The 26,462-nt window shown below is 43.7% G+C and overlaps 1 protein-coding gene across 4 annotated transcripts in view; it reads left to right on the top strand.

Annotated features, from left to right (window-relative positions):
• Positions 1-26,462, top strand: part of HNF4G (hepatocyte nuclear factor 4 gamma) — an 88,789-nt gene that overhangs the window by 41,974 nt on the left and 20,353 nt on the right. For 2 of the 4 annotated variants that reach the window (XM_048508388.1, XM_048508389.1), the window contains exon 2: positions 22,426-22,597. In XM_048508388.1, coding sequence (XP_048364345.1) covers positions 22,452-22,597 — 146 coding nt within the window. In that variant the 5' untranslated portion in view covers positions 22,426-22,451. Of the gene's footprint in view, positions 1-9,177; positions 9,295-22,425; positions 22,598-26,462 lie in introns of those variants that run through there. The other 2 variants (XM_048508387.1, XM_048508390.1) reach the window with 2 other exon arrangements.

Raw genomic sequence — 26,462 nt, 5'->3', positions numbered from 1 at the left:
CAGGGAGCAGAAAGTAAGCATTGATGAGGCTCAAGTAGGTCTGGAAAAGTTTTGTGGATGAAATGTATAAGGAACAGCTGGCTCATGATGTAGTGCAAGAAATGGCATAGCCAGCTTCAGAATTCTCAGTGCCTGTTTGTTAAGCTCTTCAGGAAACTGTTTATAGAAATAACCTTGATTTTTATTAGCTCATGTTGTATTTTGTATCCTAGCGGTTTAATTGAATGTGAAACAGGATAATTAGAACACTAAAAAGTCTTACAGATAACATAGATATGTTTTCTGATAGTGTTCTTATCCACTGGTAATAAAATCAGAATCTTTCAGGAAAAAAAAATACTGTGGCTTGCATATTTTCCCCTTCCTCAGTAGCTAGCACTATATGGATCCATCACAGAGCTTCCATTCAGGATTGTTGTCAGGGATTGGCATGGTTGGGTATTTGCAGAACCTTCTTACACTCTGCCATCTTCCCCAGATACATCTCTGGGTGGCCCCAGAGATTCTTGAAACATTGTTGTAAGTATAGTGTAGTGTAGAGACATTCCCTTATATTTTATGAGGCATCTGGTAATTCATGGGCTGTCCCTAAGACTATGTGACCTTTGTTTTACAACATGGACTGTTGTATGTGTTTGAGTTGCTTTTCATCCTAGTTGTTTTAATCCAAGAAGGAGCTGGGTGAGAATGGAGCACTGGCATGGACATGCTGTGTCCAACAGTAGTCCATAAAAACATGTTGCGAGCCCTTTTGCTGCTGGAATTGACAACCATGTTGCATGTTCTTTGGTTCTTCTCCATAATGTGATGTACAGAAAATCAGTCCATTTGTTCCAGCAGCCTAGTACTGTATACTGTGACTAGCAGTGGCCTTCCAGGATTATTGTCAGCAACTTGGATTTACAGGTTTCCATTACTTGGGACTGCACCTTGTCAGTTTCTCTTTTTCACAAGGAAACTGACAAAAATGCTTATTTATGTTATGTCTCATTCCATCCATGTCATCTAAAAATTAATTTACCTTATGAACTTTTTAAAAGAGCCAGATTAAACAGTACGCACACTAGGGATGGCTTATTCTACAGAGGTTGCTGAATATGTGAAAAGTTATTTGAAAGGCTAGATATAGGGCAAAAACCATCAGGAGACAGGAATTATTGCAGCCCTAACCAAAAAATTCAGAATCTAGGATTGTAAGTTCACTAGAATTTTCACACATTAGTGAAAAAACCAGAAAAGTTATCCATAGATACTGGCCCATAGTCCAAACTCTGCCAGGTTGTGAGTCACCCCCTTTTGGCCTTCAGGAAAACCAACAATTTGGGAGCTCTGTTAATCAGAGCGGTTATCAGGGATACTCCCAAAAAACCTATTAGTGTGTCAACGCATTTCAAATGTGGTAATTGCATTTTATGCACCCTGACCATAGAATCAAAGGAAGTTCTTTTCCTTATGCTAATTATGCCAAGAAACATTTGGGGTTCCTTAATTGTAATACTACTAATGTCATCTATGATATAAATTGCGAGTATGGTCTAACATATATTAGATATACAACAAAAAAGTTGAAAATAAGGGTTTCAGAGCATGTCTCGTGGATCTGCAATTCGTTCAGAGAAGCCTCAATGGTCAAACACTTAATCTTAGAATCCTCCTCCTCAATCGCTTCATTTTGGTGTACTGACCAAACATACCAACATACAACAAAGACTGCAAAAACTGGAAACATTCTTTATTTTTCATCTCGATAATCTCAAGCCCTCTGATTTAAACTAGTTATTGGACTTTTCTTGTTATCTTTGAATGTTAATCACTTGCACCTGTGCTCTGCCAACCTCCTTAAATGCAGATGACGCAATCAGCTAGTCAAGGACATTCTTGCAACTAGCTCAGGGATTCACCAGCAAATTGCTGTCCATTTTGGTAACTATAGATTATGGTAACTATAGATATATATGTATGGTGTGGCCGTGATCTTAACATAATTTACAGAATCAGAGTCTGTCCCTGGCCAGAACGTTGCAAGTGCATATACAGATGGAATTTTTCACTTTCTATTGTGTATAATTGTGTGACATGTATATCAATTTAATTTAATGTCTATTTCACAGAAACCATGAGCCACAGAAGTTCTTTTTGAGGTCTGCTTATATCCGGCTAACTCTGTGGTCTTTGTTTCTTATTTGCCTCCATGCTGAAAAATGTTTGTGAATTGGATTGCATTTTGATGCATTTTGTCAACCTCGTTATAAATATTTATACTACACCAGAAAAGTTTATCGGGGAAACTGATGTCTGCATAGTTCCATTTTTTAAAATTAAGAACAGCCCTGAATCACCAGGGCCCCCCATTGCTGCCTGGGAAGGGTACTGCAAAGAGGCCCCTGCCATGCCTGGCCTTAAAAGGGTGGAAGGCAGTTGACAGCCATGCCCATTAGGGGCAGCAACATTATAACGCCAGCGTGGTGTTATGATGTCTGCAGGAGGGGCAGGCAGGAGCCTTATAAGGCTTTGACCAGCCCTTGGCTCCTCCTTCCTCAGCAGAGCCGCACAAGTCCACTGAACTCTCTCCGTTCTTCAAACCCTGCCCTCCTCAGGCTCCACCTACAACCTGGAACTGCAACCTTACATGAGCACCCATTTCCTATCCACCAACATTTTTAGGAAGTGGCTAGGACCAGGTGGGACTTTAGCACAGCATGTCTTCTGAATGGTCATTATAGATCTGATTGGCTTCTCTGATCCTTAAAAATGTCATTTTGGCAGCAGCTACTACCACAGCACAAAGGTCTTCACTGCAGCATTGTATAGGCAGGGTAGCCCCAAGAAGAACGCATTGTAATAGTCTAGTCTAGATGTAACTAAGGCATGGATCAGTGTGGCTGTTAAACAGTTTTTGTCTGAAATGTTGAAGAGTTACTATTAGAGTTACTCATGATCTCACACCCTGATATTTTGTGGTTGACTCTCCTGTGGCAGCCATTTTACAGTTGGCTTACTTTTCCTTCTGCAGCTGCCATTTTTAGGCTGTGCCTGCCACCCTGTGTCAGAATTCCAAAGGTGCTCATAGGCCTCAAAAAGTTGGGAACCCCTGATCTAGGTCAACTGTCTCCACATATTTTTTTTTAAAAAACCATATATATGGGTTTTAAGGTGACATGAGTTTTAGTTATGATTCCCTGAGCTAATATTTAAAGTGCAGTCTAGATTTTTTTAGTGAACATAATAAAAAAAATGATTTTTCAGACAGCTTATTGTATCTGTCCTTTCCTACCTGCACTCTAAAAGGGGGGGGGGGTTGCAGAAACTTTTATTCAGAAATCCTAAGGGATTTCAGTCCATTCAACAAGCACCTCAGAAGGTTTTACTAAGAAGCTGAAGTCTTTCATTCAAAGATTTCCTTTCTGACTTCATTGCACCAAAAATCTTCAAAATGTGGTTTGAAAAAAGTTAATAAAATGTGAGAATAAACAACAAAAGTATAGACCCAACATTCTTATTCCTGACACGTCTTGAAATGAAACATTCTAATGCTTGAGATCATAACCCAACCGCTTAGTAAAATTCGAAGAAATCCTAGTCATCTCTTCTCTTGTGTTTCATGGTGTGCCAGGGATAGTTAAAGGTATATTGATCTCTGATGGATGTCTACAAGGTGAGAGAGATAGTGGGAGGTATGGTGTAATCTACTTTTTTATATGTAGTTTTTACATATGAATAAAGTATTTCATTTAGAAATAAATACTGTTGTTCTTGGAAAACCAAATCTAGCCTTTATATGGATGTTTTAATGGGATTTATGTTGGACCTTAGTAGACTATTTTATTTCACTTATGAGTCATGGGCAACACGTTACTTCCTGCTTGAATAGGTTTGGACCAAGATGCTGAGAAGTCTACCAAGCAAGAACCACCAAGAACCTTTTTAATAGCCTTTTGTGCTGTTTCACTTGTAAGAGGTCAGTCTTGTAACTTGATGATTCTTTAGAAGACAGTCATAGGCAAGCATAGCTAAAAGCAGAGAGGTGTACAAGGGGAAAAAAGCCGCTCTACTTTCAGCAGTAGATAAAAACCCTGTGGAAGTTAAACTAAATCTGTGAAACTTGTCAAAGAATCTACACTATATATAGATACTCAGACAGTATATATAGATACTCAGCTGTGACAATATGAAGAGATACTTGTGCTTCAGTGACATCCAGCTGTTGAATGGTACAATACAACCATCTTGTGGTTCCTTTCAGTTCCACATATGGTGGTATGCTACAATCAGTTGTTTAAATAATAAGTGAGCAGAGCATCATATAAACCAACTATTCTTTTTTTAAAAAAATGGTATTTGTTGAAGTCCTTTCCTCTTTTCTTTGTAAATGCATATGTATTTTTCAAGTCTAATGAGAGTTGTAGTTTTGATTCTCAAAAATAATTAAGAAGTCTTGAGTTGCTAATTATCTGAAAGCTAAAGTCTGATTGCCTGACCAGAAGGACCCAAATAAGCGTGATTTTTAAAACTACTACCCTGATGGAGGAGAGGGAAATCTTCTACAGGTGTCAATATTTATAGAGGGCTTCTTTCTATCCAGGAAAACTCTTGCCCCTTCTTGGCAACCAATTGTATTGTATGCAAGGACTTCTGTGATTGGTTGTATTTATGCAGTATTGGTTTGGGTCATGAACATGGAGGTATTATGTAATCTCTGCTACTGTGTAAGATGCACAGCTGTTGGATAGCTGCTTAAGTCATGCACAGCTAGGCAAGGAAATCCGAGGATAAGTGAATGTCTGATTGCAGATTCAAATGGCACATTTGAACATGTTCCCCAAAAAGTTTGCAGCATCCCCACTTGGGGCCACTCCCCACTCACCATAAGCCGCGGGGTCACCTCTTTAAAAGACACAAGGAGGATGGACGTTCCCCACGTCACCAGCGCCCACTGCGCAGCTGCCCTTAATTTGCCGCTCTCCCACCTCCTTGTCGAGCGGCAAATTAGGTCCTCTGAAAAGAGCAACATTTTCAAAAACCCCGCAGGTGCCGCAGGGGGGTGGGGAACCTCGGCTGTTTACGCGCGGCTGATTCGCTCTGACGTGCAGTTTCTGGCCAATCAGGAAACAGGAACCGGCATTTTGTTTAGGGAGGGTATTCCCGTCAGAAAGTGCTCGGAAATTGAGACGTGTGCTCAACAAGACGTGCCAACATTGCTCTTTTTTGCTCTTTTTCGAGCTGTACTGTTTTGCAGCTTGGCAAAGTGCCGCTGAGCACAGGGTTGTCGGCGGTGTAAACCGAAACCGATATTTACTTTCATTTTTCTGCCCAAGCAATTTGCAACAGGTAGTGACGTCAGCATGTGCAGACGTCTTAAAACAATGCGTTCAGCTTATCCAAATGAACTTTTCGGGTCAGCCAATCAAAATGGAGCCCCGCCTTCGGCTGGCTGCAACTCCCGCACGTCGTAAAGTAGTGATGCACACGCGTGCGTTGCAGCCTAACTCAGAACAGCTTCACTGCCTCTCTTGACTCTTTGATGTGGAACCGCCGCATGCTATTTCCTTGAATGGAAAATGGAGTAGAGGGAACAAATGTCTCCGCTTGTCAAAAGTTTTCACAGAGGCTTGCATTCTCTGACAGGGGTCGCTTTGCCATGGGTTGCACCTGGGCGAGATTTGGAGGTAAGTGGGGAGTGGCCCTTGACATCCTGTTTTCCCAATCACTTTTGTGTCACATGATATCAAATTTCTACTTGGTTTTGAACTCATCCTAAACTTACTTGTAATTTAGAAATTACATGCAAAACAGCATCTTGGTCTGGAAATAAATAGACAAAATTATATATTTGCAGTTGCAATTGGCTTTAGAACAAGCTCTAAAATACTTTCAATTTGATCATAAGTTATCATTACTATTATGTTACATTTTCATTCAAGAATCTCTGGGCTGCATACTTAGTTCGAGTCTCTGCTTTATTTCTGTCAATAGTCCCGTAAGATACCTGAAGCAGAAAAATGATGGCTGGCTCACAGGCACTCAATGATTTTCACGCAAGAGGTTTTGAATCAATTTCTCTTCAGTCCTAGTTTTACTGCTTGAACATACAGGTGCATATGATTCAGTGGTTGAAAATTACATAACAAAGACAATTATATTCTGGAATGTATGAATACAAAGAGGGTTGACTGAATATGATTAACCATCTAAAAAGAAAGGTGTTTCCATGAATTTTGTTATGAAACTGTTCTCTGTGTCCTTTATAAAAATAACATGATTAAATAAAATAAACCAAAAATTTCAGTGCACAGCAAGAAATGATTACCAGCTGTTGTAATGCAAGTGCCCAACTAAAACAGTCTTAAAATAAAGAACCATAAAACCAACCAGATCCATATTTCAGCTTTCGTTGGCCCTGCAGGGGACTGTTTTTTGCAAATGGCATAAAACAATAACATTTAATGTAAAACAATTCTGATGACTCTCATCCTCATGTCAGATTTATTACATCAAGTTTATTCTTTCCATCATTAAAAAATATTCATAGTCTATAGTATCAAGATATCAAAGACAGCATGACTGTCTTTTCCATCTGTGGCTGTTTTTATCCTTGCTGTGCTAACAAGCAAAATCATTAAATCCTTTTGGGAAAGGCCCTGGAAGTTATCAACAACCGTGGGTCCCCTCAAATAGACTGAGAAATTTCTTGAAATATGGAAATCCACAGTGGAACAGAAATGCTACCCACTTACTAGAATATGCTTCATACAGCACATCCTCTTCACCCGACAGATGAATCATTGTACAAGCAACACAACTTGATCAGAGTTAAACACCAGCAATGTCTTGCAGTCTACCTTTTTCAGCTGGAGATTCCTAGAAAGGCATTTTAGAATGCCAAATAACATGCTCTTTCTTCTGCTCTTCTGGACAGCCATTATAAAAAGATTAATTTTGTGGAGAGGTTCTACCCCTATGAACGTAGGCCCCTTTCGCACACGGAAAATAATGCGGTTTCAAACCACTTTCACAACTGTTTGCAAGTGGATTTTGCCATTCCGCACAGCTTCAAAGAGCACTGAAAGCAGTTTGAAAGTGCATTATTCTGCATGTGCAGAATGAGCCTAAGGGAGACTGGATCTACAGAACATTGTTTACTTTGGTTCCCCTTTTACCAGGAGGTTCACTTAAGAACTATTCAGTCTGTGCTCAAAAACATCCTGGATATTGTGATTTGGTCTACATTAGACTACTCCTTATAGATGAAAAACCACTGCATGCAGTAAGACTGTATGGTTACTTGTGATGGCGTATAAAATCCATTGGTTATTGGTGGGTTGAGTGACTTTTATATAAGGAAATTTTATTGATGTTTTAAACTTTGTAAATACTTCCTGTTTTATCTCTTGTAATATTATGCTGGTCTATGACTATTAATAAACTGAACTGAACACCAGCAAAGGACTGTAGTAAATGCCACTTCCTAAAGTACTCAAAACGTACAGAATAGCTACAGCTAAGTCATACTGATGAGTTTGACATGCTTGCCTGCTTCAAATGAGAGAGAACCATTTTACTTACCAGTTCTTAAAAGTGGTCAAAAGGGAAGTTGCTTGCACTAAGATGGTTGGTTGAGAAATCAGAAGTTTAACCTATTTTATCTAGACCAAGCTAACTTGTTTACCTTGAAACTGTAGTAAGTAAGTTGCTGTAAGCTAAATCCTTAATCTTGAATAAACCTGCTGGTTTCCCAAAAGTGGAAGATGGAAGCATTATATTGTTAGAGAACTATCAAGAGCATTAACTCTCCATTCATTCAGTCTCATGCTGATGCTTGACTGGTGAAGTGACATTTCTTCTTGCTGTTATGAATCTGGCTTTGAGAGTTCATTGGGTGGTCACTATGTGCTAGGTAAAACCATTTCAAATATCTTTCTCTCATTTGAACAAGGTTCAGAACAACACGTTAACTATTAATGAGATGCAACAAATCATAGCTTTACAGCACCCTTGATGTTATCTTTAAGGGGAGCGTATTGTATGTATTATACAAAAAGTACATTGCCAAGTAATGAATTACTTGGATTATCATATTATGTAGTAGCTTGACAGTAAATGTTTATAGTCCCTGAAGCAGAGCGAGGTCTGATAAGGGGATCTAAGCAAAATGATTCTTCCTTTATGAAAACATTTCTGTGGAATGGGCACACTTGCAACAACCATAAATAGCAACTGCTTTCATAGAAGGTGTAAGAATGTCTTTGCATCTCTTAAGTGTAACTGTCAGTACACTCCAGAATGTACGTATGATGGGTCACTCCTACTCATCCTTTCCTGTCCCACAATAAAATCCCCTTGCTGGAAGATAGAATGTAAAATAATTATACAGCAACTGGGATTCTTCTACACAGAAGCAGTGTTCAAAAGCCTGCAGACAGTTAATGCTGATCAGTTTAGACACATCTCTCTCTTTCTGTGAGTGATAAAAAATGTGGAAAGTTAGAATGTGTATGCATTGCCTATATTCATTATGATCATTTCTGTTCAAATAATAAACCTTAGGCTAAAGAGATCAATTCTCTTTCTCTTCTGTATTTGTATTTCAACCTCTGAGGTTTACCACACTGTGTTTTTGAAGCAGAACGTACCTTTTGGTTGCATCTAACTGTGTAGAGCTGCTTCAGTATGGAGAATAGTAGAAGGAAAATATAGCCTACAAGGCAATATCCACAAATCATTGTCCTGTCTGTGTGATGTGCAGGGAGGAAAGTAAGCACCATACTTATTTCTACAAACATTCTTCCTGCTTGACAGGTTTTGTCTACGGTAATGTTTAGGGTTGGACAAGTTGTTGGACAAAGTTTTGATATTTTTATGAACAACACCAGGCATCTAATAGATGCTGCTTCCATATAGCACAGGCATCAAGCCAATTGGAATGTGTTCTTAAAACCTTCCATGAAACACTCCCCAGTGTTCAGAGGGAATTGCTTTGGTGAATCATAAAATGGACTTGTTGGGAGGGGGAGAGAAACTGGCAGATATGGCATGCTGAAGCACTTTTCTAACTCCTCCCACTACAACATGTAAGTGACACAGTTACAGTAACCACTTGAATTATCAGTCACTGATTACCATTCAAACAGATTGGGTTGCGCCCTACTGGAAGAACAGTAGTTTCTTGGGTTTGTTCAATCATGAGGAACTCTGAATCAGTTCTGGACATGGAGATGGCAAATTATAGTGAAGTCTTAGACCCAAGTTACACAAGTTTGGAGTTTGAAACAATGCAGGTCTTATATAATGGCAGCGGTGAGTGTGAATTTTTTTCAGCTGATGAAAAACTAAATTTGAAAAGGCAAGACTGCAAACTAGGTCATGTTTCATTGATAGCACAGCTAAGATTTATTTTGAAGGATAAAAATGTCTGTCTTTATAATAATTAAAGATGACAACTGGCATTATAACATTTCTAGGATACCTAAATTCTAATTCTACGTTATAACATCCGAACAGTGGAAAATTATTTGGAATTAGAAAACATTTCTTTCTCCAGTTTAAAAATATTTACAGATTTGGAACCAAGATATCTTTTTGTACTCAACAGGTATTTTAAAAGGACAGTTATGATACAAATACCCAGACATCACATAAAATTACCTTGAAGTTTGCAATCAGTATGCTTAATATGCAGCAATATGTCCTAAATGTCGCTATACAAAATGGATGAGTTAATTTAACAACTCTACAAGCTAATGTTCAGCTGAGAAGATCTCTTGGTATTTGATTAGAGTAACATTTTAACTCCAGTTGTGTTGGAATTGTCTTTGTAAACAGTATTGTCCCAGTGCAATCTAGTTCAGTGACTCAGATATGAAGCAAGTTATCACAGATTGCCTTGTTTGAGATGAGGGAAGGCAACAGAACAAAGGCTTCACCTGGAATGCCTGGAACTTTGGAGGTTATTTTCTCTGCAGAGAAATATTTGTTCTTCATATCTGACATAAAATAAATCCCTAGAAATTCAGTGGTATTTTGGCATGTTTTCTGCAACCATGCTACTACATATACATGTATATTTGATTTATTGATGTTGATAGCTGATGATCAAGGTCAGCAGGCAAAAACATTTAATGAGAGCAAATCACTTTGCCCCTGACTGAGAACTTATTTGTGTATGTGTGTGTGGTGTTGCTTTATTTGAAACATTCAGATGTTTTCACTTAAAGTGTGTATTTAATTCAGTTTTTTGGGGAACTGGTGTTCAAATGAGCTTAGGAGGAGCCAAAGAACATCATAAAAGAAGCAGTGCTGAGAGCAGAAAATAATACTGATTTATTCTGAATGAAATCATGGACTGATAGTTTATAAACCTTCTGTATATATACCAATTGTGTGAGGTGGAATATTGCAAAGGTTGCAGCCATTAGCATCAGTGGCTTGCATTCATTCCTTCATCTCCTGCTCAAGCAGGAGATTTTGTGAAACTCAGTTGAAGTGATCCATAAACATTTTATCATCCATTAAGGTGGCCTCAGAAGTGTTTTTTTGGGTTGTGTGGTAGTTGCAGCAAGAAGGAGCACAGGGAAACCCTTCCCACAGTAGCCAGTGCTCTTTGCCTTTCCCTGGGTTCAACCTAATTGGAAAGTTTAGATGAAACAGCAAAACTTCTTTTGAATGACTCAGAGTAGGACTTTCAGTCCCACTGCATTCATTCAGAATTAATGGTAAAATCATATATTGACAGATGAATCCCTTGAGGGCATTTTTATAATGGATTAGGACTGTTAACCACTAAAATGATTATTGCATACTTCGGCTGTTTTTACTACATTGTCTTCACCCTGTAATCTATTTTCTGCATTGTTTATAGTATACTTTGCCTTAGCTTTTTGTTTCCATTGTTTTCTAATTCTCTAATCTTATTCCTATTGCATTGTTCATTGGTTGTCTTATGTTGTTTGATCGCATTGTTTTATACTCTGTTATTTGCCTTGAGTCTTGGTGAGAAAGGCCGATGATAAATATAGTAAATAAAATTAAAATGTCAGCCTACTCAGAAGTCCCATTTTATTCAGCGGTGCCTACCCCCAGGAAAATTTTCTTGAGATTGCAACTTTGCAGCCCAGTCCCTGTTGTGATGCTGCCCATTCACTCTCAAAGGGTTTTTTGGTGGTGTGGGGAAGGAGAAACAAATTAACCCCCTCCCCCACCAGAAAGCCCTTCATTGGACTCAGTAGACTTATGCCACCCAAAAGAGTGGCATAAGTCAGAGGGCCAGGGCACTGCGCTGCCAGCCCAAAACCCCAGGTAGAAGCTGATTAAGGTTTACTCCACCCCTGGGGCTGCTCCCAGAATGGTCCCAGCCACATCAGTGCAGCAATCTGTACCAACAGGGCTAGGACATGGTGGCTGCTTCCAGGGTCAAGTGCCGCAGAGCTGTGCAGCTCCCAGGCACCTGTGTGTGTATGCCTGCTCTACCAGCATATTTGCCCCTTTCACTAGCAGTGGTGCTGGTACCTGTGCTGTGCTGGTACAAGGTTGCACCAGCTCCAAAGGTGAGTTGTCATTGTCCCCGCTAAGATTGGGCTCATAGTTATTCCTACATGAATCCATATATTGTACATGATAACACTATTTCCTTCATTAAATGCCATTAAATGCCGTCTTTCTGTTTAAAGCATAACAATGAATTTTAGCCAGGAAGCCCAGCGTTCTACAGGACACAAAAATACCAATAAGTACTAATTGTTGTGCCCAGAAGGCAGGATACAGGGGGAAAAAAATCTTTAGCCTTCATGGCAGGGGTGTACTGCCCACAGGGACATGTGGGGTCACATGTCCCTCGATTCATTCCATCCTGTCATGTGGGGGAGTGCAAAATTGCCCCCCATGGTAGCAGCCCTTGGTGCTGTCAGTGGTGGTGGTGCGTGTGACAGTGTGGTGTGGTGCAGAGAAGCCAGTGTGCCCTCCAATTGATTGCTGAGAGAGCCGCTGGGCACCCTGCCACAGGAGAAGCCAGGTGCAAGGACCCGCCTGGCAGTTCTCTCCATGCCCAGGCCACACTTGCTGGCTTCGGGCCTGCTGTGGACCTGCTGGTGGCCGCAGTTGCTGCTGCCTTCATAGAGAAAGTCACCGGGTGCTGGCAGCAGCAACTGTGAGATGGGCAGCGGCAGCTGGCTGGCTGGCTGGCGAGTGCCCAGGTTCGGCCGAGGAGCTGCTAAGCCTGCTCAGCGATTGATTGGAGGGTGCCCAAGCTCCCCTGCACCACTGCCAGGCACCAAAGGTGTCCTGCTGGCCCAAAGAGAGGCCTCCCCAGCCCCCAAGGGCAGCCAAGCCCCCTGCAGGGGAAGAAGCCTGGGCTGAGCAGGATGCGGCGTTGCACAAGCATGGAGGCAGCAGCAACCATGGGGGAGGGTGGCACTTGCCAGCAGCAGCAACCTCTCCGGGCAGGTGTGGGGGCAGAAAAATCAGGTCTTGTCCCCTGGCACCATTTTCTGCCTGTATGCCTCTGCTTCATGGCAGATAAAGAAATCTCAAAAATGTTAGCAACTAGTGACAGTTCTCTATTCGTGGAGAGACAAAACAATTTCCAGGCCTGGCCCATCCCTCCTCTCTCCATGGCTCCTGAGTGACAAAAATGCCACAAAATTCCAGAGTCTAAAAAAAGTCACCATATAATGTGTGTGTGCAATGTACCAGGCGCACGCCTGCAGGGGGCGCCAAAATTAAAAAAATGCATTAAATTTTTGTGTGTGTGTTTTTACTTTGTTGGCCAGCAGGGGGCACATTTTTAGACTAGCAGCACCACAACTTCAGGTTATCATCAGGTGATGCTCCTGATGATATCAGCCAGGTAAAGTTTGGTTTAGGGGGTCCAAAGTTATGGACCCCCAAAAGGGGTGCCCTTATCCCCCATTGTTTCCAATGGGAGCTAATAGTAGATGGGGCTTCCCTTTGAGGGTCCATAGCTTTTGACCCCCTAAACCAAACTTCACTAAACCTGAGTGGTACCAGCCAGGTTTGGTGAAGTTTGGTTTAGGGCAGGGGTAGGGAACCTTTAACACTCAAAGAGCCATTTGGACCCGTTTTCCACGGGAAAAGAAAACACTTGGAGCCACAAATAATTTTTGACATTTAAAATAAAGATAACACTGTATATATTGGGTTTTTTTAACCTTTTACTCCACTCATTCTGAGCAGCTTTATGGACGCACCTCGCTCTGCCACTCGCAGGGCTGGGTGATGGGGCCAGCAGCTCCTGCCTCTGCCGGCTGCCGGGAAAGCACCCGGCCCACTCGAACAAGGCGGGTGAGAGTGGAAACCCGCGGCGCTGCCCAGCCGGCCGCAGGCAATTGGTGCGCCCGCCCTGCTGCCTGCAGGCCGGGCAAGGATGAAGCCGGTGGCTTGGCTCGTGGAACCACAGTGCAAGGGCAGAAGAGCCGCATGCGGCTCTCGAGCCGCAGGTTCCCTACCCCTGGTTTAGGGGGTCTAAGGGTATGGAGCCCCAAAGGGAGTGCCACATCCCCCATTGTTTCAAATGGGAGCTAATAGTAGTTGGGGCTTCCCTTTGAGGGTCCATAACTTTGGACTCCATGAACCAAACTTCACTAAACCTAGGTGATATCATCAGGATAGTCTCCAGAAAGTAGCCTGAAATTTTGGAACTGCTAACGTAAACATTGCTCCCCTGAGAGGAACCCTCAAGTTTTCCCCAGATTCTGGTCCCTTCTGAGTGGATTTAAAGGGAGAGTCTGGGCTCCCTAGATTAAAAAACATTGAAAGTATTGTCAAAGGCTTTCACAGATGGATTCAACTGGTTGTTGTGGGTTTTCTGGTCATGTGTCTGTGGTCTGGTAGATCTTATTCTTAATGTTTCGCCTGCATCTGTGGCTGGCATCTTCAGAGGCATATCACAGAGAAAAGTCTGTAATAAGAGAAGTCTGGACACAGTGTATAACAGACTTCTCTCTGGGATACGCCTCTGAAGATGCCAGCCACAGATGCAGGCGAAATGTTAGGAACAAGATCTACCAGACCACGGTCATGCAGCCTGGAAAACACACAACAACCAACATTGAAAATGATGCTGTTTGGGGGTGGGGGCTGGGAATCCACTCTGAAACAGCATCATTTTCAATGTTGTTTAAACTAGGGAGCCCAGATGCTCCCTTTAAGGTGGATTTAAAAGGAGAATCTGGGCTCTCTAGTCTAAACAACATTAAAAGTGATGCTGTTTGAGGGTAGATTCCCCCCCCCAAAAAAACAGCATCATTTTCAATGTTGTTTCAACTAGGGAGCCCAGATGCTCCCTTTAAGGTGGATTTAAAAGGAGAATCTGGGCTCTCTAGTCTAAACAACATTAAAAGTGATGCTGTTTCAGGGTGGATACACCCCCCCCCCCAAAAAAAACAGCATCAGTTTCAATGTTGTTTCAACTAGGGAGCTGTAAGGAATTCCATAGAGCAGAAATAAAAGGCTTTTTGGGTTGAAAGACCGTTTATTCAGACATCTTAGAAAGCTCAATGACACGACGCGGATTATGCGGAATGAAGTCTCCCGCCACCAGAACCATGGTGCTATAACCTTTCTCCTCGGCCCCCCCATCCCTCCCCGGTTTCCCCAGAACTTCCATTCTCATGGAACGGCATTCTCATCTCTGTGAGATAAGGCTCAATAGAGTAATTGCTGCCGATTCTTTACCCTCCATCACCGAGTCCTGAATCCAGTCAAGGCTGCCGCTGTGCTGAGAATCACCACCATTGAAACTGCTACCGCCTCCTCTAAGAAAAAACCCCTGGAGCCAGCGGAAGGTACGGCGCGGAAAGCAGAAAATACAGAGGGGCGCTCAATATTTGAATACACCCATTGATTATAACCAGAGGAATACCCCCACCCAGGAAACCGGCATTGCGTTTACTTTTCGCGTAAGCTAAACGAACCAGAAATGGCGCTAATTTTGGTAATGCCTAGCCATCAATTATAGTCAGCGGGTATCTCCGAGGGTCAGTAAGCAGGCATCGAAGCCGGAGCCTCCTTTGAGCAACTGGAATGAAAGACAGGATGGATGGTCACTTAAAGAACAAAGTAAGATCTAACCCGGCAGTAAATATCATTAATCACTTTTGTAACTTTAAAAGGTCCCACTAACTTTTGCCCGGTTTTGAGAATTTATGTACGTCTCTGAGATTTTTAGTAGACAAATAGACCCAAGCCCCAACACGCAAAGGAAAGTCAGAACGCATGTTTATCCGCTTCTGAACTTTTAAATCTTCAGCTTGTTGCAAGGCAGTCTGAACCGCTTTTCCACCCTCAGCCAGAGATGAAATCCACCGCTGAATTCTTTGAGGATGATTCGCTGGGTAGTTGGGGCAATGGCGGAAGGATGCATCAGACACAATTAAGGGCTTCTTTGGCATTGCCATGAACGGCGCTATTATAGGCACATGTTCTTGCAACCGAACTAAATCGCTAATCGCCCGGTGATAGTTGCGTAACAACTGCAATATTGTTCGAGTTCTGTTCGCTCTCTCCGACTCACCGTCACTTTGAACGCGGTAGGGCGCAACCACCGGGGTAACTCTAACAAGCCCAGGAAAGCTTCCCAGAATTTTGAAATGAATTGAGGCTCATGGCCTGACACCACCTTGAGGGGGGAGGAGTGTACTTTATATATATGTTGAATGAACAGCCGTGCCAATTTAGGAGCTGAGGGAATGGAGGTGCAGGGGATGAAATGGCCTTGTTTGGGAGAATAGGTCCACCACCACCCGCCAAGACTGTGTTTCCCTGGCTCTCTGGTAAATCCGTGAATAAAATCCATTGAGAGCACTTCCCAGGGACGGGAGGCAACCGGGAGAGGTTTTAACAGTCCATGGGGCTTTCCCGGAATGGATTTGGCCTCCGCGACAAACAGAGCAATCTCTTGATATAAGCCCCAATGTCTTTGCGTCCTGGCGCGCCACCAGAACTGACGGCGGGCTAAATGCAGTGTCTTGAGAAAGCCAAAATGTCCAGCCGAGCAGGCATCATGACAGGCTTCGAGAACCTGCTTACGAAGGGGGGGAGGCACTACCAACACTCCCCCCGCTTCCAAACACCATCCACTAAGCTGCCAGCTGGGAGTCGCCTTCCTCCTCGCCGGGTAGCTCGCGATAACCCGCCGCCTCGAAATTCCCGCAGGAAGGGGGAGATAAGGCTGGGAACGGGCGGCGGAGGAGGAGCGGATGTCTGAGGATCGAGTGACGGCCAGCCCCAGTTGGGAGGGGGAGTGGATGGCGCGCTGGATGTCTCGTAAAGCAGCTCCACCCCCCTCCCCGGGAAGGCGCTACAGCGTGATCAGCCAGTTTGTTGGTTTTTCCGGGGAAAAAATGGACAGTGAAAGAAAAACGGAAAAAGAAATCGGCCCAACGAAGTGGCTTTGCAGACATTCTGAGGGGGGTGGAGAGAAGCTGCTAAGTTCTTGTGGGATCCGACCAAACCTGGAAGGGGTGTTTAGCCCCCTCAAGCCAGTGCGGTTAAGCGGAAAGCGTTTACCTTGATGGCAGCAGTCTCTTTTTATCCCTCTACGGTCCAGCCGGAGTTCTGGAGCCGGAGTAAATTTTTTGATAACAAGCACACGGAACAAGCCTACCATCTTTATTTCTCTGCAACAGAAGCCAAGCGCTTTGTCCGTGGAAGCATCCACGTGAACTACTCTAAAGGAAGGTGTGGGTCAGGGTGCTTTAAGACAGGCTCGGTAGTGCAAAGTCGTATTTCTGCAAGCTGGAAGGCTGTGTTTCATATTCCTGAGACTAAGGGAGGGGAGCCCCGGGCTTGGCAGCCTGTGGCCTTTACCCCTAGCGCTTTTAATAAGTCTGTGGAGTGGAAGGGTAAGGTTCAAAGCAAATTGGGGTATAAAGTCACGCATAAAAATTATGCAAAACCCCAGGGAAAGATTGGAGCTCTTTTCCGGTTGGTGGGGGCAGGCCATTGGAGGATCAAGGTTTCCTTCAATCTTTTATGATCCATTTTTAAACCCTCGGATGAGATCCTGTAGCCCAAATAGTCTATGGAGGATTGATGAAAACAGCATTTAGACAGTTTTGCTTAAGAGGGAGTTGTTCCAGTAAGCTGCTGCAATACTTCCTAACCAAAGCCTCCCATGCTCCTCCATGGTTTTCCAGGAATAAATTAAAACATCATCTAAGTATACAACTACTCCTTTATATAATAAGTCATGCAAAACTTCATTGATGAGGGCTATGAATGCGCTCGGTGCCCTCGCTAACCCGGTGGCATAATTAAGTATTCATACTGTCCACTCTCTAGTAATAAAATGCTGCTCAAATGTTCGTGAGTCTCCTCCTTCTGCAATCCTTTTGGACTCTGGTAGCATGCTTCTCTCTCTGGAATCCAACTTAGTAAAACTGCGTCCCTTGCCCAATGCATCTAAGTGAGGTCCTTTTGATCAAGCGCAAAGGGTATTTATTGACACATGGAAACAGCATTTAACTCTCGGTAATCGCAATAAAGTCTTTAAAGACCCGTCCTTTTTCTTTGCCAACAGGACAGGAGCGGGCGCTGTGCGTATGTTTGGTAGCCCGTCGTATGAATCCGCGAGCAAGGTTTTTATCTAAGAAGGCACGGAGTTCCTTCTCTTCGTTGGGGCTCATACGATAGATTCTACCCTTGGGTAGTTGAGCCCCGGGCTGTAATATGATCTTGCAGTCAGTGTCTCTATGGGGGGGCAATTGATCACATTCCTGTTCTTGAAACACTCTGGCTAAGTCCTGGTAAGCTTGTGGAATGCCAGTGGAATTGAAAGTCATTGGGACGTGTACAGCCGAAGAAACCAGGGAGTTTATGTCATTGGGTGGTGGGTTTTCCCCCCAATTCATATGCTCTCCACAGGGGGGATCAGTGAATTCTAGAATCTGTTCTTTCCAAATAATATTTGGTTCATGTAACAATAACCATGGCATGCCCAGGACAATGGAATGTTTGGCCACTGGAGCAAGTATGAAACTAATCTTCTCCCAATGGTCAGCGCAACGAAGAAGAACAGGTTGCGTTTTGAATCGAGCCGGGCCCTCGGCTCCGAGTGGGCTGCCGTCCATTTGTGTGAACGGTATGGGCTTTGCTAGGGGAACTCGGTCTAAACCGAGCTCTTCAGCCACTTGGGGCCGCATTAAGCAATGGGAGCAGCCAGAATCTACGAGGGCTGAGGCTAGAATACGTGTATGCTTAGCAGGGTTGGCCAGAACCGCTTGAACCGTAATGGGGGCGCTGCCTTCACTCACCGCATCTGGAGTAGGACCCACATCCATGGGTGCTGATGAGAGGCAAACCGCCACTTCCCCCTCCTCGGGATCACCTTCGGTAACAGCTTTAGACGAGCCCGTTGGAGGAGGACCGGACCTCCGTGGTGGCTTGGCAGAGGGGGTGCGTGGGGTCGGAGCGGTGGACTTCTGTTTTTTCGGGCAGTTGGCAGCCAGATGGCCTGGTCCCCCGCAATAGAGGCACAATCCCAAACGTCGACGGCGTTCGGAGGTGGTTTCGGTAGAGACGGCTGGGCTTGGCTTGCGAGTCGCAGAGGTGGTTGTAGTAGCGGGTTTCGGGCGTGGACGCCCCCCGGAGCGAGCGTAATCCAAACGAGCCGCTACTTGCGATCCCAATTCGATCCATTCAGCGATAGTGCGCGGGATACGGATGAGAAGCACCGTTTCACGAAGTTTGATGTCGATGGCTTCAAAGAAGTATTCACATTTCATGCGTTCAGGCCACTCAGGAGGAAGTCGAGCAGCTGCCGCACGGAATTCACGAGCAAATTCGGCAAAAGAACGGTTGCCCTGCTGAATAGATTTTATGGTACGGATGGCTTCATTTTCAGCGTCCGGATCTTGGAAGCGGGCCCGTAAGGCTTGAAGAAATGCAGCCACTGTGCGAGTATCATCCGCCTGCAGCTCAAAAAGAGTCACAAACCAGTCAGCAGCCACCCCATCCAGGACAGAACCGATGTCCCGTATTTTTTCACGTTCAGATCGATATAAGTCATCAAACTCCTCCATATGTGCATCGAGTTGCAGGATGAAGTAGGGGAGCTTAGAAGCAGTCCCATCGAAATGGGCAGGGATCGGGGGCCTGTAGTATCCTCTCTCCACGGCCCTTGGAGCCCGCTGGGGCTGCGGTTGCGCAGGTTGAGGCGGCGGAGCAGGAAGAGCAGGAATCGGTGGAGGCACGGGGCCTGGCGCCGCTGGCCCTCTTTGGAGAGCAGGACCTTGGGAGGCGGCAGGTGCGCGAGTAGCAGGACCTAGAAGCGTCGCCCCGATAGGAGGGGCAGTGGTGTTGGGCGCTAGGGTAACGGTGTAGGCACCAGCTCGGGGCATCCTATCCCGCTGCTTCTTCAGCTCCTGTTCCAAGGCAGCTAATTCCCTCTCCTTGCGAGTCAAGGCATCTTGATGCGCATGCAAGGCCGCTTTTTCTCGCTCCAGTTTGGCTAGTTCGTCTCGTTGAATGGCTGCAGTCAGTTCACTTTGCGTTCGGAAGGCCTTGATGCCTTCGCGTTGACGTTCCAGGTCCATTTTAGAGTGTTCCAGGACCTTATCATGGATCGATAAATCCTGCATATATTGCCGTTGCAACGCGTCTTTGGCTCGGTCCAGTTCGAGTTGGATGTCTTTGCGCTGTTGTTCACGGTCTTTTTGCAGCTGTTCTCGTTCCTCCTCCCATAGCTGGCGTTCACGGGCCCATGCCTCTTGGGCATCTCGCAGTCGGGCCACTTCATCGTCCCAGCTTTCTTTGGACGGGAGGGGAAATAAATCCGGATGGGGAGTCAGGCTTTCTTCGGATTCCTCCTCATCGGAGAGCAGCACCTCGAGTCCACCGACGGCTCCACGGGGCGCCTCTTGTGCATAAGCTACCTTTAGCCCGGGATCTGGAGGGCCCGATTGGGAGCCGGCACGGAAACCTCTCCCAATTCCCGATCCCGATAAAGTCCCGGTATCAACTGCGGTCTTGGGACGGGCCCCGGTGCTATGCCACTGTGGATTCTTGGGAGCATCATCGAAATACGAGTCAAGGAACCGTTCAATTGACTCCTGGGTTGCCGCATGAAAAGTGGTCAGACCCATCTCCTCCGTGACAGGTTGCATCTGAGGTTTGTAATCCACACGAAAACGGGTAGAGATCCGATCCACAGGCGCACGATCCATAGACAGCGCCCCAAACGACTCATGCAACTCCGCATGATCATTTCCGCGTCCCTCATCCCAACGAAGTAAGGGAAGACTCGTGTTGAAACGAGGACGGGAGAGAGTCACCAGCGAGACCCGTTCTCCCGCTGGTTCCTCCAAAGCCAGGAGGGAAGGCTCGGAACCCTCTATGGGGGCTACCGTGCCTTCCACAGTTTCAGGAATATTCAACCTCTGCATGCCGGAACACCAGAGGTCCACTGATATTTAGAAGGAAGATGAAGATTGATTCCTGTCACAATGTAAGGAATTCCATAGAGCAGAAATAAAAGGCTTTTTGGGTTGAAAGACCGTTTATTCAGACATCTTAGAAAGCTCACGTACACGACGTGACAGGAATGAAGTCTCCCACCAGAACCACAGGTTATAACCTTCTCCGTCCCATCCCCCTCCCGGTTTCCCCAGTCCCATTCTCATGGGAACGGCATTCTCATCTCTCTCTGTGAGATAAGGCCTCTACCAGAGTAATTGCTGCCGATTCTGGCCCATCGCCCGAGTCCTGGAATCCAGTCAAGGCCAAGCGGCTGTGCTGAGAATCAACACCATTGAAACCTTTACAGGAGCCCAGATGCTCCCTTTAAGGTGGATTTAAAAGGAGAATCTGGGCTCTCTAGTCTTAACAACATTAAAAGTGATGCTGTTTCAGGGTGGATTCCCCCCACCCCCAACCAGCATCAATGTTGTTTCAACTAGGGAGCCCAGATTTGTGAGTTGGGGCATGTTCTATAATGTGATTGTGACTTTGAGATGACATGGTGCAAAAAATTGTTCTTTGGTCGTAGTGGGGGAAGGTGGCCTTTGGTCGTGGTGGCCTTTGGTCGTCCACACCGGGGGGGGGGGCAAAACTCAAATTTTGCACTGAGCTCCATTTTCCCTAGCTACACCTCAGCATAAAGCGAGGAGAGTGGGAGCCTTGCTGACCAACTCCAGCAGGCCATCCCATAAGCCAGGACCCACAACAGGAGAAGGCACATATCTTTATTTAACCCGTTTTAAAATAAAGATATCGACAGTGCAGTTGTAAGTAGAGATACATCTTTGTATCACTGTATCACTGGTGAATGGGGCATTATACATAGAGCTTCCCCTGAAAAAGTGTTTGGAAACTTCAGCTAGTAACGACTGTTGCTACAGGATTATTAACTGGTTTGTGCCATTATGATCGTATAACACTGGTACTGTGTCAACTTCGTTGGTTACCTATTTGTTTCCAGGCAAAATTCAAGATGCTGGCTGTTACTTTTAGTCTTCATATTTAGCAGACTACCTTTGCTTGAATGTTCCCATGTGCCAACCTAACTGTCTCTTCTATTCAGCTCCTCTCGATTCAGGAGGTCCATTCAATTACATCCCATGCATGCTTGTTTTTAATAGTACAGGAAGCTCCTCCCCTACCCCCTTCAGCATGGAGTAGTGGTTAAGAGCGATGGACTCTAATCTGGAGAACTAGGTTTGATTCTCCTCCACATGAGCAGCAGACTCTTATCTAGTGAACTGGATTTATTTCCCTCCTCTTACACATGAAGCCTACTGGGTAACCTTGGGCTATTCACAGTTTTGTTCAAACTCTATTAACCCCACCTACCTTACAAGTCTATTGTGGAGAGAGGAAGGGAAAGCATTTTTAAGCCGCTTTGAGACTTCTTACAGTTGAGGAAAGTAGGGTATAAATCCAAACACTCACTTTCTCTTTCTCTCCCTTCCATAAAAAATGCAAACCAGAAATATTTTGATTTGCCTTTAAGGGAAATAACTAATGAATATCTCCGTAGCCATTTTAACTTGTATTTGAATTTGTGTGTTTATGTTTTTAATTGTGTATGTTTGTATGTTGGAACCCACCTTGGGATCTGTGGAAATGCAGGATATAAATGTTTTTAAACAAACTGTCCAGCAAATGTCTTAAAAGGCAAACTGAACTATCATGTCAGCACTGTAACTCTTGTTCCCAGACTCTTTCAGGTTTTTTTAAAAAGCGTTCATTGTTATAATCATCATAAATTCTGACAACTGGGCAGGCTAGGTTTGAAAGCGCTCATTAGAATAACAATTGGAGGTAATTAGGCATGCTGTGTTCCTGCAGTCCTTAATGGTAAATTCTAATTAAAAGTGAAGGCTCATAAAACCTTTGAGACACTGCAGTTTAGCCACAGTGTTGCATCCCCTCCCCCCGGCATTACTTGTAATTATGCACCTTGTTCTTACTCATCAGATAGTTGTTCAGCAGAAGCTCTCAATATGAACACTGCAGACAATGGAGTTGGTGGCGTTTGTGCAATATGTGGAGACAGAGCGACGGGCAAGCATTATGGAGCTTCCAGTTGTGATGGGTGCAAGGGGTTCTTCCGACGCAGCATACGCAAGAATCATGTTTACACATGCAGGTATGAGGCACATCAGATTTAGGCAATATAACATTTAGTTATTAGGTTCGGGGCAGGGGGAGCAATAAGGAATTGTGGGACAGGAGGAGGGTGTGGGTATCTCTCCTTTCAGAGCCTAGGAATGTTAAGTCTGAGGATAGGTTAGTAATTTTCTGTGCAACCCTAGCAACCTAATATTTACAATTGCCCAACAGCTCCAACAAGAAAACATTGTTATAATTTGGGGTTTGGGGAATCTGGATTTTCAGGTACAAATCCATGGGTTTTGGGGTGGTAATCTGGAATTTTGGGACCAGTATTTTCAACTGGAGAACCAATTTGAGGGTCTGATGCAGCTACTTTTGAAGCCAGTGGTACCAAATTTGCACAGTGCACAGTTCTCCCTCCAAAAGCCTTAGCCAGCGTGGCGTAGTGGTTAAAAGCAGGTGGATTCTAATTTGGAGAACTGGGTTTGATTCCCCACTCCTCCAGCTGAGTGGCAGAGGCTTACCGGTATCTGGTGAACCAGATTTGTTTCCACATCTCCTACATTCCTGCTGGGTGACCTTGGGCTAGTCACAGTTCTTCAGAACTCAGTCAGCCCCACCTACCTCACAAGGTGTCTGTTGTAGGAAGAGGAAGGGAAAGGAGTTTGTAAGCCACCTTGAGTCTCCTTACAGGAGAGAAAGGTGTGGTATAAATCCAAACTCCTCCTCCTCCTCCTCCTCCTCCTCCTTCTCTAAAGACCCCCTAAGTTTCAAGCTGAGTGGACAAATGTGATCAGTTTTACAGACTTTTGAAATAGGTGGCCCTTGCTGCATTTATCCCTACTGTTTGTTATGGAGGAAGACATCACCAGCTCGGCAGGAGAAAGCTGGCTGCTGGTGTGTGTTGTTGTTTTTTAAATAAAAAAAATAACAACTGCATCAGATATTTTATGTTCTCTTACAATGACTGACATTTATTCCTTTCTTCTGATATCTCAGCATTTGCCATTCTTCCTTTTGTAGTCCACTGCTTCCTTCCACAAAGTAAGGAAGGCTTTATTTGTAAAAAATAAACAAACCCAAAACAGCCTTGTCCATTGCTGCAATATCTGAAAATAGCTTGAATTTTAAAAAATAGATTTTGTGTGTGTCACACAAAAGAGACTGCTTTTGATTAATCAGTCACCCACATGGTACGAGACAGATGCTACATAAACTGTGGAAGAGGCACACGAGGAAACAGTTAAATGCGTTTCCTGCAACTTCTCTTGATAAAAGCACTTCATAGCAGCCTCCTAGGTGTGCTCATTAGATATTTTTGACACATACACACTCACTTGCAGGAGATTTTGATTGCAGATCTTTTGTATCTCCTGAAGTTCAGCATTTAGATACTGGATTTAGAAAATCCCACCCAGGAACTTACATCATGAAGAAAATTGTCCCTTTATTCATGTTTCATATACCTTTATCTGTTCAACATTCTACTGCATAGCACAGCAAAACTTCCTCACTGAACAGTAGTTGGTGCATTAAACATTGTGCTGCTCTTTCCAGCAGTCATTTATAATCTTGAGCAACTGATTTCTTTTGCAAATGACAACAAATGTAGATTTGATCTTCAGCTGTTGCTCTACTACCAACATCCGCTTTGAGGTTCCTCATTGGCTTACTGTCCCCTGTTTTATTCTTAGTCCCCATATCTCTGTTATTTTTTCCAAAGTATTACTTGATCTGTTGCTACAAGGTGCCCTCTGGCACTTCCTTTTATCTCTCTCTCATTTTTCAAGAAGGTTGCCTAGGACTGCTGCTGAGGTTAAAAGGTACTCTCTCCTGCTATTACTATCACTTGACTTAGGTCTCGCTTTCAAGATCTTCTGTTATCCTGAGACTTTCTGCCCCAAATTTATCTCAGCATCTGTTAATATTGAAATCACTGCAACTACAGTGTGCATCACTATGCACTCAGGTTCAGGCATTATGGCAGTGATAGGTTTTTAATCTAAAGCAATTTAAGAGCCCAATCCTATCAGTCTGATAACTGGGGGAGCTCCAGTTGCTGCAGCACAAAATCTGAAGTGACAATTTGACCTCGACAAACCATCCCAGCTATGGCCACATTGAGATCTGTTTTTGTCCTTATTTGGAATATTTGTGTGATTTTTTTTTGCATTTGTGAGCCAGATTGACCGCTGTCATTAGGATAGTGCTACAATATACAGGCATCAGTGACCTTTTTCAACTGGGGACCTAAACTATGCCAAATTTCAGAGCAAGAGATCAACAAAGAGCCAGTGTAAGGCTGTGTGTGTAACCGGAAATATAGAAGATAATATTTATTTATTTTTATTGATTTATTTAAAAACATTTTTATGTTGCCTTTCTATATGATTCTAATCCCCAAAGGGGTGCACATAAAGCAACATTTTAAATTATAAAATAATTCAATAAAAACATAAACAGTATCAGAATCAGGGAGAAGAACTAATAACAGTTATTGGGGAGTATAACAAACAAAATAAAAAAGACAGTGGTGGAAGACACTGATAGAGGGAGACAGATGAATCTTCCTGGGGAGGGAGTTCCAGAGTTTTAATGCCACAACCAAGAAAGCCCTTTCTGAAGTGGTCATCCATTTAGCCTCAGATGACAAGTCAATCAAAGCAGGGCACTGAAGATGACCAGAGAAAGTGGGTAGGGGAATTGGGAGGTTCCATTATTTATTTATTATTGACAAGTTGATTAATAAATCACAAAATTCCTACAGCACAAATACATTTTAATATGAATTCTTTTTTTAGGAAGTGGCACACACAAGATCCCACAACATGTACTAAATATAAGCAGTACAAGTCTTCATGATTATTTGATTGTACAGATATAAATCTGTATATAATTTGCATTTGTATTATTGGCAATAGATTACTGGCAACTGTTTACCCTTTCTGTAAAGCATCTCTAAGAAACCTTGTAGTCCTATGAAACCATTGCCTGTCATTCTTTTCACATGCTGATTGTCCTGGCATTTCACCTATCTTAACTTCAAGATTTCATTTTCTTTTTAAACAACCATATATAGATTCCTACTGAATCACATTTAGCTAGATCCTTACCGGTAGGTTGTAGATCACAGTGTGACAAACCTGGCACAGGATCAAAATGTATTCATTGATGTATCTGCGCCAAGGAGTGTTGAAATTTTCCCAAAATAAGAGCTTCACTTTTGTCCTTACACCAGAATCAAGGAGAAATTATGGGAGTTTATAAAATTATGAATGAACTAGTACTTCACACAGCACATAAATAGCAGATACTTTAACTGTTTTGAAAACTGCTGTTTTAAATTTAAGCATCCCAAATTTTGCATTGTTATATTTATACTGTTTTTCTATACTGTGGAAAACCCAAAGATTGTTAGATCAAAATCTGTGTATAGTAAATAAATTTACTGCTATAAAAATTTAGTATATGGTTGTAAACAGAGTTTTTGTGTGTGACAGTACTCATTGTAATGAGGCTGTTTTTAGGGCTGTTCTTACCCTTGCATGCTGGCCCACCCCACCCAGTCAGAGAAAGAGGGTGGACTCTCAGGAACAAATCTAGTGAGGATTTGCAGAAGGTGGAGGAAATTGGAAATTGGCATAACCTTATATATGAGTACTTTGGGGGAGGGGGTACCGCTCACCTGATCTGGATGGGGCAATGCAGCCGCATTGAAAAAACTATAACACATCTAAAGTGGTGTCTGTGTTCATGGAAAGTACCCATCAACTATTGTTTGGCCCTAGGGAAGGATTCTTGTATTCTAAGAGCATTTGCTTGACCAAAACAGGAAATAATATGCTTAAAACAGTCATGCCTCAGATCTAGCAGGTCTCTTTGTGTGTGCATGTGTGTGT

The sequence above is a fragment of the Sphaerodactylus townsendi genome, linkage group LG09 (assembly GCF_021028975.2).
Source record: "Sphaerodactylus townsendi isolate TG3544 linkage group LG09, MPM_Stown_v2.3, whole genome shotgun sequence".
Lineage (NCBI taxonomy): Eukaryota > Metazoa > Chordata > Lepidosauria > Squamata > Sphaerodactylidae > Sphaerodactylus > Sphaerodactylus townsendi.
The sequence above is the reverse complement of the archived record's forward strand: the minus strand, read 5'-3'. Positions and strand labels throughout refer to the sequence as shown.